At 34.8% G+C, this 18,319-nt stretch overlaps 1 protein-coding gene and 1 long non-coding RNA gene across 4 annotated transcripts in view; one reads left to right on the forward strand and one right to left on the reverse strand.

Annotated features, from left to right (window-relative positions):
- LOC118187607 (uncharacterized) overlaps positions 1-15,979 on the reverse strand; it is a 48,302-nt gene extending 32,323 nt beyond the window's left edge. Inside the window, exons 1-5 of one of the 3 annotated variants that reach the window (XM_035357861.2) lie at positions 15,796-15,979; positions 11,077-11,212; positions 6,869-7,008; positions 5,209-5,380; positions 1,298-1,637 (exon numbers count right to left, since the gene is read on the reverse strand). In XM_035357861.2, coding sequence (XP_035213752.1) covers positions 1,418-1,637; positions 5,209-5,380; positions 6,869-7,008; positions 11,077-11,212; positions 15,796-15,838 — 711 coding nt within the window. In that variant the 5' untranslated portion in view covers positions 15,839-15,979 and the 3' untranslated portion in view covers positions 1,298-1,417. Of the gene's footprint in view, positions 1-1,297; positions 1,638-5,208; positions 5,381-6,868; positions 7,009-11,076; positions 11,213-15,795 lie in introns of those variants that run through there. The other 2 variants (XM_035357866.2, XM_035357864.2) reach the window with 2 other exon arrangements.
- The window catches only part of LOC146998345 (uncharacterized), a 138,777-nt gene that overhangs the window by 40,364 nt on the left and 80,094 nt on the right, over positions 1-18,319 (forward strand). The gene's annotated exons all lie outside the window — the stretch shown is intronic.

The raw sequence follows: 18,319 nt of genomic DNA on the forward strand, positions 1-18,319 counted from the left end.
TAGTAGTTTTGGCTTATTTTTGTCAAACACAATAGGCCATTTCTTGCAATGATAAGGGCCCAGCAGCGGCCGAGTGGTAAAGTCGCTGTGGTAAAGTTTTGTGGTTTTCCCCAAGTGTAACGTGTATGCCAGCCACTTTCCCTTAGAAAGTCCTTCACGAAGGCATCTTTTCTCTTAGGCAGATAGCGCTAGTGTGCTTTGCCGTAATCTCAATAAATCAAACCAAGCTTTTGGAAGGATAATCCTCAGTCTTAACAAGTAACAAATCTTCCTCAGTAAAATTCAGAGCTTTCTCAAATGATTGCTCCTAGATGGCGCTCCCCTCACGTCAGATGTTTAATTCGTAATGTAATTTTTAATTCTGCCGTGTGTTTGTGGCAACAGATTAAATAAAACCAAACTACTAGTATTCGATGCTAAGAAATGATGAACTCATGTAAACAATTCTAACAGCTGATAAAAATCTTATTCCATTGTTTGAGTCTCTTTGTCAAATTCAAGTATTTCCAGGTAACTAGAATTCAATGAAAATTCTAGGTAAGTTATTTAATAATTATTAATTATTGAACTTACCAACAAACACTAGTGTTCCACCCAGAGAAGCAGTAGAAAATGCACAATTCCAGTACTTAAAACAGCATTCTCTCCTTTATGTGTTATGGTTCTTCTACGTGGCGCTACTGGCTCACCTGATTTGCATATGTGCTGAAATACTAATCATTACATTGTGCCTAGGAAGGGTATGGTGCAAACTTTATTATTATTGTATTGCCAGCAATGTAGTTTACGATCCGTCTCGAGGAAAAAAAAAGATTTTTTTTTCGTCATGAACTTGCGAAAAGATGTATAGCTGTCAAAATTCATTTCTCTGAAAACTGAGCATATAAGGAATCTGATTCTCAACCACAAAATTGCACTACGTGTGCTGTTTTTTTGTTTAGTACATTTTGCTCTAATGTTCTTAACTTTCTGGTTATTATGAAAAAACAAATTTACCTTAAACTATTGTCTAATTTTTGTACTTTGTTTTCTGTAAAATTTTTCAGTCTTGTTGCTTATGCAGTACCAGCACTGCTTTATCGAAATAAAGAATTAGCATATACATTTTATTATTTTATAAGAATGCAATAAGTGTCTTTGTTTTTGTAAAACATGAGAAGTTTTAAATTCGGAAAAGGACAAATAATTATTCCGTTATTTAGTTAAAAATTTATTTCTATTTAAAAAGGCTGAGTATCAAAGAAATAAATGCCTCAGTGGCAATGACATGTAAATATTCACAAACCAAACATAAGGGTATGATTTTAAAGAAATGTCTTTATTTAAATTTGCAACGTACGCAAAATTTCCAAACTAATATTATAATTTAATTACAAATGCTATCGAAATCGTTCACCTGGAAAACAATTCTTCAGTTTCAGAATGTTATGCCTTCCAAAGTTCGTATCAGGGAATTTTTTAAAGGCCGATAGGTATCCAGTTTCCATAATGCAATTAAGAGTTCTTTTACGGTTTCAGTAGGGCAATCTGTCACGTAGTATGATCGACGAGCAATTTCTACAGTAGCTTGCCCGGCGTAAGTAAGGCAGTTTATAGCTGCATACTCAGCCACACAAGAGACAATGACAACATTTTCCCTGAGAATTTAAACAAAATTGTTAGAATACGGTAGAACGGCATTTTCATATAATTTTACATAAAGCCAAACCTGCCATTTAACAAACATCAGTAAAAAAAAATAAATAAAAAGCCGAAACTCTTTCACATTTGTAAGTGCTATTTGCTCTAAAGTTGATTAATCTGAGTTAATCGCCTTGCCGAATATGGATATTTTCTTTGTTTCTGGTTTAGCGATTACGACGAGTTCAATGTTTAGGGACGAGAAGATCTCAATTTTCGTTGAAATTATCTTAGAATTTCAACAACCACAAGTTATAGTTAATTAGTTACAGGTTAACATTTACCTTCGAGTTTTATCATGCGTTTAATAGTTAAATACTATCTAGAGTAACTCGCGAAGCAGTATAGTTAACCTTTGCAGATAAGTGGGTTTAAGCTATTTTTCGTCTTAGAAATTACAAAGCTCTGAAAGTAAGGAAGACCTAGAAAGCCTTCGAAGGTAAAGTAAGGAAGCCTTCGAAGGTTAAAAGATATCACGATAGCTGTTGAATGTGCCAGAAATAAGTGCTGATAGTTGGGACAATTTTGGTTTGGGAAAAATCCAATGGCATCGCAAGCCAATACGTTTTCTGGTTTAGGGATTATAAATCGCGGAAAATCCGATTGTAAATCTAGCTCTGTACTCTGGAATAGAACATTAAGGTTACATATTGACAACGTTCTCTAAAATACTGTCCTATATTTACTTCTAAATATATGTTTCCTCAGCGAAACGTGTTGTCGCTTAAAAGCGCTGTCGGCTAAATAACCGTGCTGGGTATGTACACTGCTGGCCATTAAAAGTGCAACACCACGAAGGAATGATCTGTCGAACGTCAAAACCGCATGGGAGGAAAAAGAGGTTGGGATATGCAAATAATTAGTATTTCAGCGTATTTAGACAACATAGGAGAGAGAAACGACATATGAAGCACTAAGAAGCATAAAAGAAAAGTTGTAAAGGGGATTTCTCATTCGGAAAGTGATCGGTTTGTAAGGTCGCAATTTGCTCAGACTATCGTATTATGCCTCGAATAATAAGAAGAAATGCTTACCAGCAAGTGTCAGAATTCGATAGACAGGGGATCGTTGCCTATCGAAAGTGGTGGATTATTGTTCCGTGATGTCGCACTGCTCGATTTCAAACCACTCAGGCGAATATGAAATCAGTGGCTTGCTGAGGGTCATACTGAACAGCATGCAGGATCTCAATACCCTTCTGTGGCTACGGCCGAGAGGACAGACATATAGTAGGGTCAGCCTTGCAAAATTGTATAACCATATCATGGACCATTAGTCAGGAAATGGATATGTTTGCATCATGCCCGGTATCCGCTTGTACGGTGCGTCAACGTTTGTAGCAGCGTGAACCACTCCTTCGGCTTTCCTCAACAATAAAGCATAGAAAGAGATGGCGACTCTGGTGCGCCGAACAACAAGGCTGGATAGAGGAATGGCACGATTTCGTCTTTTCAGACGAGTCCCGGTTCCGCGTGCAGTATTTTGATGGCCGTATATGTGTCTAGAGGCTCCGAGGAGAACGCAAGTCGCTTGCTTGCATTCGATATCGGTATTGGGGCCCTGTATCTGGTGTGGTGGTTCAACAGCCATTGGGTATACGACACGCACATCTCTAGTCCGGTTCGACGGTAATTTGAACGCAGATCGGTACATTTCTGACATCTTACGTCCAGTTGTTGTGCTCCATCTTCGAGTCTTGCCAAACGCCTTCTTCTAACAAGATAAGGCAAGACACGTGTTCTGACCTTACTTGATACACAGGATATCCGATTTCTGACCTTGCCTGCACGGTCTCCAGATCTGTCACTCATTGAAAACATCCGGGCATGGGTTGTTGAGGGACTGGCCCACCTCCTCTCTCCAGTTAATGCAGTTGATGAAGTGGGGCATAAACTTGAAGCAGCATGGAATGAGTTGCCCGTTTCTGTCATCCACGCCTAACCGGGTAAGGGCCGCTTTAGCTTCCAGGTGTGGCAGCTGTTTCTATTAATTTCTCACCCATGTACACCCCCAAACGTCTTACAAAATTAATCATTTTGTTTTCATGCCACTATGTTCAAGTACAATAAATATAATTTTTGTATTTACTTTCCTTCATGGTGTTGAAACTTTTATGGCCAGCAGTGTACTATCTATTCGGCTTGATGGATTAGTCAGTTAAATGTTCTTTTTTTGGCTAATTGGATTTGCGAGCTGAATGTTCTGTCGACTAAATGGCCGTGGTGGCTAAATGTCCTACATCAGTGTGGTAGGCATCAAGTATACGAGTATGGTATACCCATCACATCGATGTGACGTGCATGCATGCATTTTTCATCTACCGTTGATATGTGCAAGTGAAGAGCTATAATAGGTTGCTTTATGTAAGAGCAACTTGGCATTAAATTAGAATGAACTTACTTTACTTTTTAACCTGAAGATCGTTTTAGCTGGTACTGAAGAAACTGATTAGAAATTTGTAAACGTTGACACTAGGTCTAGAATTCTTAGTGTTAACCTGTGTGTTATATTAAGTATTCTTAGTGTATTCTATGAAGCCCGCCTTGATCGGGATAGCGGTTAGCGACTCTGGCTGCTATAGCTTAGGGTCTGGACACGAATTCCGAATGAGGCACTGATATTTGTAAGTGTATGATATCTATGCAGCATCGAGGCACTTAAACTACTAGCCAACCGAAAGTGGTTTTCCAAAAGAGGAAAAACCTGTTATATTTTCGAATCCTTCGGGTGCTTTGTATCAAAATTGGGAAGGAAATGCACGGTTAGTGCGCTGGGACTATTCGTGTGAGACCATCTGGCAATGCCCCGCTCAGCTTCTCCAGCTTTCTACATATTAAGCAACTCTAAATTCGACAAAATAATTCCATGTATTTGTTACAGCTAGAAATATTTAAATTCAAATTACAGTTTGGCTTCTGAAATTAATATATTTGTTGCAAGTGATTTTCAATTAATTTAAAAGCGGATATTTTGTCTTCAAAATGTGAATCTTTTTATTAGCTAATGTTAAATCCTGACTAAAGCATATTGTGATCTAGAAAAGGACAATGGTGCTATATAAGTAATTTCCGATTATTTCGTGAAAATCATTCACTTATCGTAATGATCAATAAGTTACACTTAAAATAAACTGATTAGCATATCAGTGTGATTTATGCAGAAAAATAAATTTAGAAGTAATCACTGCAATAAAACCACAAACCTACATGTTTTCTGCTTTGATAAAAAAAAAAATTAAAAAAATTTATCATTATCGAAATTTCGATTTTTATATAACAGTTTTTGCGTCTATTCAGAATCTAAAAATATAAACTTCTGGTTTTCGCTATGTAAAATATGAAATAACGAAAGGTATCTAAAAAGTACAGATTATACATTTTCTAGATGTACGTTTAGATGAAATCGGTTGCATTTTCTCGAATATTTTTTCCTAATACAGTTGAGATGCAAAAAAGAAAGATAAGCACATTCGGCATTTTGGTATTCAGGTGACAGTGATAGGTTAATTGAAATTAAATACATGCTTACAAGCATTTCAGTTTAGCAGTTCCTAGGTACTCAGGGTTTTTATGAGGTGTATGCAGAGAATCTAGCGCCATCTGTACTTCGATATCATAAAAGAGTTCTGCCACTGGTTCAAAGCAAACTTCGCTGAGGTTGTACACCGCGTACTCGTAACATGGAGCACTTAACAAATAGGCTGCAAGAAACACATAATTAAAGCTAATTAGATTTCAAAGTTCCAAATCATTACGCAGTGTAAATAAAAAAGAGAAACATACAAAAATTAATTAATTTATAGATGAATCATTTCTTAACAAGCAATAAAAGCAAATGTTTTACGTTTTAAACAGGTAGTATGCGACTCAGAATATATTACAGCATATTTCCAACGTATATTCTTTGTTAAATGTTTGATGCTTGGAATATAGAATACAGGATGTCAAAAAATGCAACTCTTATAACAATTGATAATTCGCCTAATGTTCCTTCCATTTGTTAAATCGATTGAAAGCAAAGAGGCGCTTTGAACAGAAAAAACTCACTCTGTTCTGAAAACGTACTCTGTAAAGAGCTTCCTAAAAGTCATTTAAAGTGAAAAAAAAGTTTAAAGGAAAGTTTCAAATGGATCCATTTATCGAATATGAAGCTTATGGAGCTATTTAGTTTGTCCATAAAACAAACTGTTGAAGCAAGACCACATGCGCAGTCTGGAGCGAATGAAACTCTTTAGAACGTCCACAGAAATGTTCTTGAAAACCTCAAACAGCAACTGCTTCAAACAGATCCACCTATCCAATTTGAAGCGGTCGGAATTATTTAAAATGCATGTAGAAATGTTTTCGAAGACCTCAGACAACTGGCACAGACATACCTATCAATCCAATTTGAAGCGTATAGAGCAGTGTAAAACGTTTATAGAAATGTTCTCGAAGACTGCAAATAAAATCTGGTGCAGACAGATCCACCTATCCGATCTGAAGTGGTAGGAAATATTTAGAATATCTATAGAAATGTTCTCTAAGACGGGATAGAACTGTTTAGAATGTCCGTAGTAATATGTTCGAAGACCGCAAACAACATTGGTGCAAATCCACATATTCAGTATGGAGCAGATGGAACTAAATTAATGCAGATGGAACTGTTTAGAATGCCCATAGAAATATTTTGAAAAAAAGAGGGTTGAAGGAGTAGAAGGAGGAAAAGCTGATGGCAATGCATTGCTAGATCCTGAAACAGTTCTGTGAAAGAAATCGGTCACATGGGTTGGAATTTCAAAACAGCGTACCTAACTTTAAATGGGAACTTTACATTACATTTAATGATATCATTATAAAATATCATTAAATGTAATCTACATTAAATGCAATTAATGTAGATTACATTTAATGATATTTTATAATGATATCATTAAATGTAATGTAAAGTTTAATTATATTAGTATACATTTAATGATATTTTATAATGATATCATTAAATGTAATGTAAAGTTTAATTATATTAGTATACATTTAATGATATTTTATAATGATATCATTAAATGTAATTAATATCATTAAATGTAATTTAATATCATTAAATTACATTTAATGATATCATTATAAAATATCATTAAATGTATACAAAAGTAGGATTCGTTCCTTACATCCGGGCATTCGCAGCAATGACATTTTTTTTAAAAACTCACCTTTATGCAGCAAAGTGTCTTTATCGCAGACTTCGCTTACCAGGCTATTGATACTTTCGTATTCTCCGGCCGCTGGGAATATCTTTATGTTACAGGCTTTGGAATATTTGTGCATACATTCCACATAGCTTTTAACTACTCTGAAACAGAATAAAGTTTAGCATGAATGTGTGCTAGCGTTTAAAGTCCTTTGAAAAGGAATTTCCGATGAATTTTTGTATATAGAATGAGCTAGATCATTACATCACAATTACCAGAAAGTGCTAAGTAGTTACTTTAAGTTTTACTTTATTTTAAAACTTTCCTTTTTGATCTGAATAAAACTCTCTAGGCATTTTGTCTTTTCATGTGCCACAGAGATTTGTTATATTTCAATGTTTGCTCTCTGAATTCAGGCCAAAGCTTTTTGTTGCTTGTGTTGAATGTACATATATGAAAACTTCAAACGTTGAGTGGTTACAGTAAGTAGGGTTGCCAGCTTTTTCGAGTAGCAATAAAGTACATTACAAAATATATATTTAAGCCAGAAGGGTTCTAGCCGAGAAGGCCTGTTAATTTCGTTTTCGGATTTTGCGTCGAAAATTTTATAAGTCTGAATCACCTTTTAAGTTGGTTCCGCTAAATATTATCGCCCTGTATTATGTTTAAAGAAATTAAATAATGAAGAATATGCGTAAATGCATGTATGTTTCTCCCACTGTGATAAAACAGCGGTATCTAGAGCCATCCAATTTTGAATAGCACGTCTCAACCCGAGTATGGGCATCTGAAGGCAAGAATTTGGAATTCATTTTATTAGCTGCTTCATATTTTGTAAAGCATTTATGATCTTTTAAGAAACTCAACGATTTCGAAGCGAGGAATGGCAGCACTGTACAGAAAAAAAAATATTTTATCTCCAGCGCGTGAGGCTGCGTATCAGCTCTTTCTAAATTATTTTGTGATATTGTCATTATTATTATTAGAAAGAGCACTGCGCTTTGTGCTCTTTCTAAATTATTTTGTGATATTGTCATTGAATTAAATTTTATGTTTTAAGTGAAGAACAAGGTATTTTAAATGAAGGTCCCACACAAAACGTTAAGAAAACGTCCTATTGGGGGTAATATAAAATCTGAAAAGTTTCGGATTTTCGTTAATGCTCATATGTACAAAATATTTTTTTAAAGCTTCAAAAAAAAATTAGCTCAGTAATTTAGATAAGAGTATATTGACTCATTAAACAGAAAAGATGCATTATTAGTATAATTTTAAGAATTCAAGTAAAGAAATTTTAGTTTAAAAATGTAGAAAAACTTTGAAAAATATTTTAAGGTTAAAAAAATAAATAGGCTTTTAATTTTTATAAATTATATTTGTTCTGATTTTTGGCAGACTTCAGAAAATGTTAAATTTCACAAATTTCTGGTATGCTGGAAATGAATTATTTAACAAATTTAGAACTGACAATATGCCAAATGCAGAATTTTCATTAAAGTAATTCTTGAAGAAAGAAATAATTTGGTCTTTAATAATATTTGAGATTTCGCATTATCTAATTTTTTCAAATGATCATGAACTTCAAAGTAAAACAATTCCTCATCATTCCATAAAGATTATATCTTAAGTAGATAAAAACATTCAAAATGCCTGCATAAAATCTTCTTTCTAAATAAAGAGCATTTGGAGTTTTTTAAAACATTTTAAAGGATGGATCTTTCTAACAAAGGATGCTTGGCGGAATCATTTAATGTATTCCACAGTTTGTAATGTATTTGGTCATCTTTACATCTGTACCTGATTTTTATAGCACATCCTTAATATAACTATATGCTTAACATGTACGATAATAGTGAAATGTGTTCCGCTTAGTCTTAGCAGTCCCCACCATGCACCTTCTTTCCATGTTCTGATCTTCACTTCAATGTTCCTCGTTTCGTGGCCAATCCTCGGAGGACACAGTACTAAGCTCTTTATTTATATTTATTCATGCATTTTTTAAATTCCATCGACGGGATCCAACAGGCTGAAAAGCACCTAACCCAGTGGGCCAGCTGTTCCGTCGATGGTGAAAAGAAAAGAAAGTCCCTGTGCAAGTATCAGTTAAGTTTTTGTACTAAATGCCCCACCAGAGGTCGAGCGGTAGTTTGCCACTTGTTTTGCCAATTTTTTCAATATGAAAGACTAGGTGCGACTATTATGCGGGGAAATCTACTAAGCAATATTGTACTCTTTGACGTTTTTTTCTGCTTCAAAACGGGGGTTCGACTATTACGCGAGTAAACACGGTATTAAAAAAAGTATTTAAAAATAAGTTTTCATTTAAAATTCGTAAAGTAATTAATGACCTATAAAGAGAATTTTGTTTCATTTTGCAGGTTAATGGGAGTAGTTAAGAGATTAAAACATTTTCATCTACAGTTTTATATCACGAATAATAATGCCCTTAATAAATTTATAAAGATAAAGGTTTATGCTTTTGACAATAAAATGAAATGAATACATTTCGTTTATTTGATAGTCCATGCGTATGTTATTCGTGATATAAAATTGTAGAGGAATTCTGTGTAAAGCAAATTTTTTAGTGTATTAATTCAGATAAACTACATAGTAAAATATTTTTCTCCTTTTAGCTCATTATTTACGATTTTTAAATAGAAGGTTTTTGTAACTATTTTTAATAGTACGTTTGATAGTGTGCGTGACTTTGTACAGTTGTTACGTATTCGGTATTATGCTGATTGTATGTTTCGTCTGCTAGGAGTTTTTGAATAAATAATAATAATTCCATTTATCTGCATAGGATTTTGAGACTGTTTCGTAGCGTACTCTATTTTGAGATTCTTCATGTTTAACTTGAAGACTGCACATCTGTGAAATGAAATCTTATATTCTCTCTCCCTTTGCGTTTTGTCTGACAACACGGGGGGCAATCTATTTTCAACAAAGACACTACGCAGACAAAACAAATTGTATGTCAAATCATCAAGACGGGTAAATATTGGGTCATCCGAAATGTTCTGTGGTTTTGCATATCGAAGGTTTTCCTCATAATATTTTCTTCCTATTTATAAGAAAGTGACCTAAATCGTAGTGGTTGCTTAAAAGTACTTTCTTCTTTACATAATTCTAGCATCTTTTGTATCATAATTTTTGTTTCAATGCAGTGCTAAGTGTGGAGAACGCAAAAGATCATTTTCCTTATATTATGCTCTTTTATTTCCATACAGGAAAATAATGCTAATCGGCCTGTTCGTAAAATATTTGTTTATATATGGGAGAAATGTGGATTCTGATGACACAATTCGAAGATGGCTTGAAAAGTGGAAGTTTTAGCGTCAAAGATGGTGTTCGCTGTGGACGACCATCTTCTATGAACAAGGACCTATTAAAACATGGATCACCACTGAACGGTTGAAAAATGACTATTGGTTTTCAGGCTTATTCTGTGAAGGATATATAAGCATAATTAGTATTATATTATTAGCCTAAAAGGATAATTTGCCTACAAGGGCTATTAATTTCGTTTTGGCATTTCGCGTCGATTCACTATAAATGGCGAAATACGTTTTTAATTGTTGCTACCAAATATTACAGCCTTATATTATATTTAAAAAATTGAATAATGAAGAATCTACATCAAATGTATGTATGTTTCTGACATTGTGATAAAACAACGGTACGTCAGCCATCGAATTTTGAATCACGTACGTCTCCACCCGAATATGGTCATCTGGAAGCCCGAATTTGGAATTTGAAATTTGTTTTATTATTGATTTCATAACGGATTCTTTAGCGAATTTTGGAGTAACAAACTCAACTATTTCAAAGCGATATTGCTGTTGAATTGGATTTTATGGTTTAAGTATGAAGAACATGTTATTTAATAAAAAAAAAGTAGCACGCTAAACGTTAAAAGAACGCCCCTTTGGGCGTAATATAAAGCCTGAAAGCTTTCAGATTTTTTTTGGTGCATTTTTTTTAAAGTTTGATTTCTTTTTATGTACGTTCACCGTTGCCCGTCACAGTGCTAATGTGGCCGCCTTTATATTGATTTATTGTTCCATAATTGCGTTTGTGATGTTGTTACAAATATCTGTTGCACGTAAGAATTAAAATGATTGTAGTTAAAAATGCTGTTATGTGAGCGCAATTAAATTTCAGCTGATTATATTTTTAAGCATATTTAAAATATGCATTCGAAACACTGTTTTTATATAAATACCTACACACAAAGTTTGGCAAATTCTTCTTCATTTTCTGGGAAAAGAAACTTTTCCAGGTTTAGAGCTTCACACGCTGTGTAGGGGTGTTCTTCACAAATATGATGTTCTTCAGTAGGTTCATCAAGTTCATCAGGCGAACCTGTATGTATTAAAACTTATGGTCTTCTCGTTGTTTAAATTATATATATGAAATAAATACAAAAAAGAAAACTTCTACATAAAATATACACCGAAATTCTGTTGCAATGAATGCAAAAAAAAAAAAAAAAAAAAAAAAAAAACTTATCTCCAGCGCTTGAGACTGTGTATCGGAAATTCTAAAGATATGCTCTTTTTAAACTGTTTTGGGATATTGCTGTTGAATTGAATTTTTATGGTTTAAGTGCGAAGAACATGTATTTAAAGGTAACACACAAAAAGGGGACAAAACGCCTCTTTGGCCGTGATATAAAATCTGTAAACTTTCAGATTTCTTTTCTTTATTTTATTTATTTTTTTTTTTTGTGTGTGTTTTTCTGTTTTTATTTTATTACTTTTTTGGCTGTTTCTGTGTAATGTAATATTTATAAAATGAGATAAAAAAGAGACTGCCAACAAGATCTTAGCAAGAGATTACAAACCGAAACATCTCAGCGACATTGCCGCCCGTTTTACTTTTCTGTTTGAAATAAAGGGTATATTCTAATCAAGAAAACCTTTAGGTATTACCATATTTGCCGGTGGATAAGACGCACCCTCTTGTTTATACACCTTGTAGAAGGATAAAACTTTATTACTGATCATCATAATGAATTTACAGTATTTTAAACATAAAGTAATATTTTATGCAAATGCCCAATCTATTATGGAAAGAACAACTTATAATCTTCTGCGTCAAAATACAGATACTCATCTCCAGAGCTAAATGACGAGTCACTTGAAACCTCTTCTAAATCAGCATCTGAGTCCTCCATGTTCTTTAGCATGCACAATCACACGTAGCTTGTATGCTATGTTATAGTAATGCCGACGTTGTTTTTGAGACATAACATGCCAACAAATTTAAGAAAATTAAATAGTAAAATTTCACACACTTAAAAGTCGTCCACAAAAACCGGAAAGTTTAAACGAATCCAGCTATGATCGTCGATGACTTCTCTGAATTCAACGTAATTGTAATATTCCCACACTCCGCAAGGAAACAAGAAAAATAATCGCGTAACTCCGAATAGAGAAAATTTCCCGAAATGAAAGCAATCAGAAACTGAGTATCGATGTATAAACCGCATCTCGTTTTTTCGGACCTATTTTCAAAGGGAAAAAGTGCCTCTTATATGCCGGCAAATACGGTATATTTCAACGAAAATATCCATTTTGATCGCTCACGAATCCATCTGAGCGATACTTTTGTCACTCGCTGATGGGAAAAAAAAATCTGAATCCTTACTATTCTGTTCAACGCTTTGTCTGTTAGCGTAGTGGGGGCGATAATATAGGAGTGAATGTTATTTAAAGGCTGAAGCATCTTTCCATGTTTCATATGATTCACTTACAGTGGCTTCCTTCCCATGTTAACATCTTGGGCAATGGCATTGCAGACAGCCTGGCCAAGGCCGGTGCTAGAGATGCCTTGGAACCTCTACGCCTCTCACCTATATGGAGCTTTTCCCAATATTTAAGTGAAAGAGTAAAACCCCTTGGCTTGATCCACCGGTGCACCTCTGGCATCAGCGTAATCAGCCAGGTGGCTATTTGGAACTTGATTGCAACAGGCAAGATCAAATTACCCACACCCGCTTCCTCAGTGGGAACCTGAGATCTGTGACATTTTTTGAGAGTTATGCTTGGTTCCACTTGGCTGATTACTGATCTTACAGAGTAATCAGCAAGTGGCTCTTCTGAGCACCATAAGTTAATAGCACCTCAGAAGAACACTTGGTGCTATTAACACTTGGTCATCACTTGAACACTTGGTGGTGTTAACACTTTGTTAACACTTGAACACTTGGTGCTGTTAACACTTGATTTCACCTGGCTGATTACTGATCTTACAAAGTAATCAGCCAGGTGACTCTTTTTCTGAGCAAGAAGAACAGTTAGTGCTGTTAACAATTGAGCACTACTTGGTTCCACCTGGCTGATTATTGATTTTACTGAGTAATCAGCCAGGTGGCTCTTCGGGACTTGATTGCAACAAGCAAGATCAATTACTCTCACGCTCCTTCCTCAATGGGCACCTTAGATCTTTGACATGTTTTGAGGGTTCCACACGTCTTGAAATCTGCACCAAGTCTTCTTCTGAGCAAGCTTCCCCTGATCGCATTCTTGCTTGCCTGAGACTCTCCAGGCAGAATCTTACTGACAATCCATTATTGATTAAGGATTTCTTTAGGGGGCACAGTGTGATGGACCTCATTTAGCCCTGCTAGTCTTTAGAGATGAACGACTACAAGAGGTATTGCACGGTCCCGTTTGAATTTAGTTTCATTTCTTTTTCTTATTTCAAATTAATCACATGAGAAAGAGTATTAGCTTTATCATTCTGATTGAAACTCTAAATGCAAATGTGTTACTGTCAGATTTTTTAAATTCATATCTCTGAAACTCGTCTGTTAGTAATTCATTCAACTACGTTAGCGTCAGATCTCAAAATGTGACGTGGCCTCCCGGAAGTTTCATGTTTTAGATAGCAGAGAGCTTTAAGTAATGTATCACTTCCGGTTTGTCGTTTGGAATCAAAATATAATTGCAATAAACAGAAATGTCTGTCGTACTAATTATTATATTATATTTATTAGATGTAATTGGCCACAGAATAGAAGTTGATTTTCCTAAATTTATACCAGAATAATCAAATGTTGGCCGGTTAATTTAATTGTTTTTTAACTAAAGAAAAGTAATTGTTTATATAATGTGTTTAACATAAATGTTTTGAAACGAATAGCATATTTTAATTTTCTTCTACATCATTGCATTAAAAAAATTAATTTGTCATTGTCCGTTGTATTAAAAAATCTAAATTCATTTTGATCTGCACGTACATACTAGCGGCGTCTTTAAATATTAGGTGCTCGTTAATTTTTTTTAATGACAGTCGAATATTGACTACCGTGTATATAGCATCAATATGAAGAGAAGCAATAGATGTTTTCGAATCTCTTTGCTTTTGTGCCTCGTCATCGTCAACATTGCAAGAGAATAAGCGCATTATAAATTATTTGAAATTCTGCAAATGAAACGCCGTTATAAAAATCATTCTCTTCGACATTCGGTTTATCATATATAGTCAAAATCTAATAAGTTCGGTTGTAATTGTATGTATATCATATATGTATACGCGAGGTTTAAATACAAATCTGGGAAATTTTGGATCTTGTCATAATATGAGTTTTTATGAGAATTTGTTCAGAGTTTCTGGTAAATTATCATTTCTAGTTGTTTGTTAAAAACTGTTATGGGCTTGAAGAAAAATACCACTTCTGGTGGTCCAATTTTACCCAAAGTAAAATCGTCTTTTTATCTGACTGCAGAAAGTTTAAGTACGGAAAATAATTTTTGGAAATTTCATAGAAGAGTTATTGCGGTTAAAAATCTTCACGCACCGGAAGACTAACACCATTGTAAAAATAATCAAAACGCCTTGTGGGAACCCTTCGTGGTACTTATCCAGTGAAAACTAGCTATTGAATTTTATGACATTACCTCCTTTACCTATCTACATAGATTGGGGGAAAGTACAAATTTGCATGTAAACAATTTGAAAATTTTGCAGGATTTTGTTTGGGATACGTTTAATCACAATAGGTGATTTAGCTTCTTCAGCAAGAAGCACCTCAGTTTGTTAAATAAGATATGGAGCAATGTATGCACAGCTAATCTACCTTTTCCATGCATTCAGATTAACCAGTTAACTGTGATTGACGAGTATACTTGTCATGGAGAAGCGGCCCGATTTTGTGTATTGACGAGTATACTCGACATGCGTATGAAGCAACATAATAGAAACAAAGAAAAGCGGAGCTAGTGATTGATTATAATAAAAAATGGGTGGAGTGGATATGAGCGATGGAATTATAATAGCGTACTCCATAGCAAGAAAACGACTCAAAAAGTACTACAAAAAGATATTTTTTCATTTCTTAGACATTATGTGTCTGAATGCATTCACATTATATAAAAAAAATAAATAATGGAACTTTATCGCGTATCAACGTTTTGTTCAAATTTATTGAAGAGACTTTTGCGACGTATCCAATTGAAAGAAATAAATCGACACAAACTCGATGTTCCGGATATCGGAACATCGGAGGAAAAAAAAAAAAAAAAAAACCTACGCGAAGGTGTTTGCATTGCTACAAACGTAACATCAGGAAGGAATCGCGTTACTGGTGTTCGTGTTGCGAAGTCCCATTGTGTATAGTACCCTGTTTCGCTGAATATCACTCCACAGCAGGAATTTAAATTCTTACTTTTATATGTATAATAATTAATTTAATTTATTGCGTTTTTAGTTTAATGTGTATGTTATATATGCTTATGTTAACCAAATAAGTAAATATTAGTAATAGAATTTTTTATTTTATAAAATAAACCCATCTTTTTCATGCAATATCTTACCAGAGCAGATTACTCTCTGATTCATGAATCTACTCGTCATGGCTCGATTCTGGCGACACAAAACGGTGCGCACTCTTAAACGAGGGCGCCACAGTTAACTGGTTAAACACAAAATTCTTATCTTACCTGAGGATAATGCGATGAAATACGCGAAGAGTAGAAACCACATTTTGGTTCAAATTTGGGGTATCCTTCCTGTTACTGAAGGACTTGATCTGTTGCAATGCCTATTTGAATAAGTGAGAAACAGTTTCCTTTCAACGGTTATACCAATACCAAATTGCAGTTGTTTCCTCTTCGAACACAAAAGAATTTGAGCTGAGAAAGAAATGGCCGGATATCCTACTCAGTAATTAGAGACGTATGTTCGAATGGAAGCGGAAGAAAAATGTCTTTTGTGATTTTATTGATATTGAGGAGGATTGTTTAGTAGAAACAATATTCTATTTGCATATTAAAGATTCAAAGTATAACTAAATTTTAATCTAGGAAAAGTTGAGTAACATTTATATGCAACAAAGAATAGCGTCTAGTTTTGCTTTTTTTCAGATTAAATTGAAGAAAAAAAAGGAAGTCTGAAAAGATTCAGATTTTAATTTCGCACAGAGGATTTGTTGAGGATTTTTATACTCTCGCTGAGGATCGCAGATTACAAATCTATTCATGGATTCGTTCCTGCAAACACACTTATTTTACCTCTTTCTTAGATTTATCATTAAGCATCTCTTTCTTCGTCTTACGAGACATAAAATTCAACAGCAAAATCACAAAATATTTAAAAGCAGCTTAGCTTTAGAATTCTCAGTAACGTGTTAGGGGTTGCCATACATTCTCTTATGTTTGCTGTAGTATTTCTTTGAAACCTAGCCGCCTCAAAAATGTATAATGCAAAAATGTATAATCAGAGCAATGAGTCCAGCTGTTGTCATCTCATAAAAATACTTAAAATTTCTGATTAGACAAGCCATAACTTGAATGCTTATTTAACTTTTTTAAGTTGTAAATCTTGGTTTGTTATTTTATTTTATTTATTGTTGTGGCTACAGATGTATTTAAAAGCTTTTCAATTGATTTCTGGGTCGGCAGATTTTCTTTCGTTGCCGATTTCACTTTAGAAACATTAGAAACAGTACGTACCTTTTTCGGATAGTCATTTGGAGTCTTCATTCCATTTAGAAGTAATAACTGACATCTTTTATTTTCCAGTTAATATTGTTGCTTATTTTTCACTTAGATATTTTAATACCATGCATTTCACAATTCTTTTGAATTATGGAATAAGAATATTAATTTCTCTTATCCTCGAGGTTTTCCTTCAGGACTCCAGACTTTACTTTGCGGTACATGGTGTAACTTTTTCTTTGCAATAGAGTGTGATGCACGGGTATAGTTCGACCGCATCATTCGCGACCATGAGCGCAAACACGCATGCGCCATTCGGACCGAATTATTCTCAAAATAGGGTAGAAGGATGGAGACTTTCTTTTCCTCTAGCATAGCTCTTTCCGGAGAAGAGAAGACCTTTCACGTCGCAGCAAGTAATACCGCCCCTTTTGAACGAGTCTATGTGTTTTGGCAGAATGGCAACCAGGGTTGCGCTTCAGACAGTCGAACTATATCAGCACGTACACTTTCCCTCTACAAATTTTAAGGATAATGAAACTGGATGGAGACTCGGGTTATTCGATCGAAAACAAATTGACCCTATTTAAAGACACTTTTGCTTCTTCTTTAGATCTTGTGCAGGTATTGCATTTGGATTGTACATATCCAGGAATTCCACATTCCGTAACATTGTAAGGTATTTCTCCCTCATTCCAGCATGCTTTCGTGGTATAACGGCAGCACACTCGGCGCGTATTCTAGAGGTCCAGTTTCGAGTCCCGGTTAGGACATTACTCATTTTTCATATATTCTGCTTCAAAATAGTCTAATGAATCTACACTGGCGCCCGAACTAAAAATTGGCAGATGATGATTCTTCACCACCAGGATTTCGGAATTGGGTCCTCTAAGGCTCAGTCGCCCTTTAAAAGGGGTATATTTTAGGTATTTTCTCCCACCTTACCGCATGCCATTGTGGTGTAACGGTAGCACACTCGGCGCGTATTCGAGGGGTCCAGTTCAAGACCCGGCTAGAGATTGCACAATTTTCGTGTACACCTGCTTCAAAATAACCTAATGACTCTGCACACTGATAGTATGTGTGTTGGTATCAAAGTGAAAAACTTAATTGTCAAAATGTATTCATATTGTATCATTTACATCGTAAAAGAAAGAATTTCGAATCATGTTAAATCCTAAAGCCAAAAGATAAAATATCCACAGAAATGCTGTCCTATCGTTCGACACGTATCCTTCATTTTCTTCCATTTTATCATCTTTTAAAACGTGGTTTATCCTTCCATATTGTTGCGAAATGCCCAGCCGCCGAGAGATAGCTTCCCCGCAAAGTGAGCTTACGGCTGCCAGAAAATGGCAAGAGGCAGGGTGTCCAGATTTGGGGCGAAATCGCCCATTTGATGGTATGTCATAGATGGAGCTAGAACATTCTAGACGACATTTTTAGCGGTTTTTCGAGAATATTCTAGAATGTAAGTTAAAGTTATATATACACTACCTGACCTGGAAGAGTAGTGGTAGTGTTTTGA

The sequence above is a fragment of the Stegodyphus dumicola genome, chromosome 3 (genome assembly GCF_044657685.1).
Source record: "Stegodyphus dumicola isolate Sdum_Otavi_A_Nest chromosome 3, ASM4465768v1".
NCBI classification, from domain to species: Eukaryota; Metazoa; Arthropoda; class Arachnida; order Araneae; family Eresidae; genus Stegodyphus; species Stegodyphus dumicola.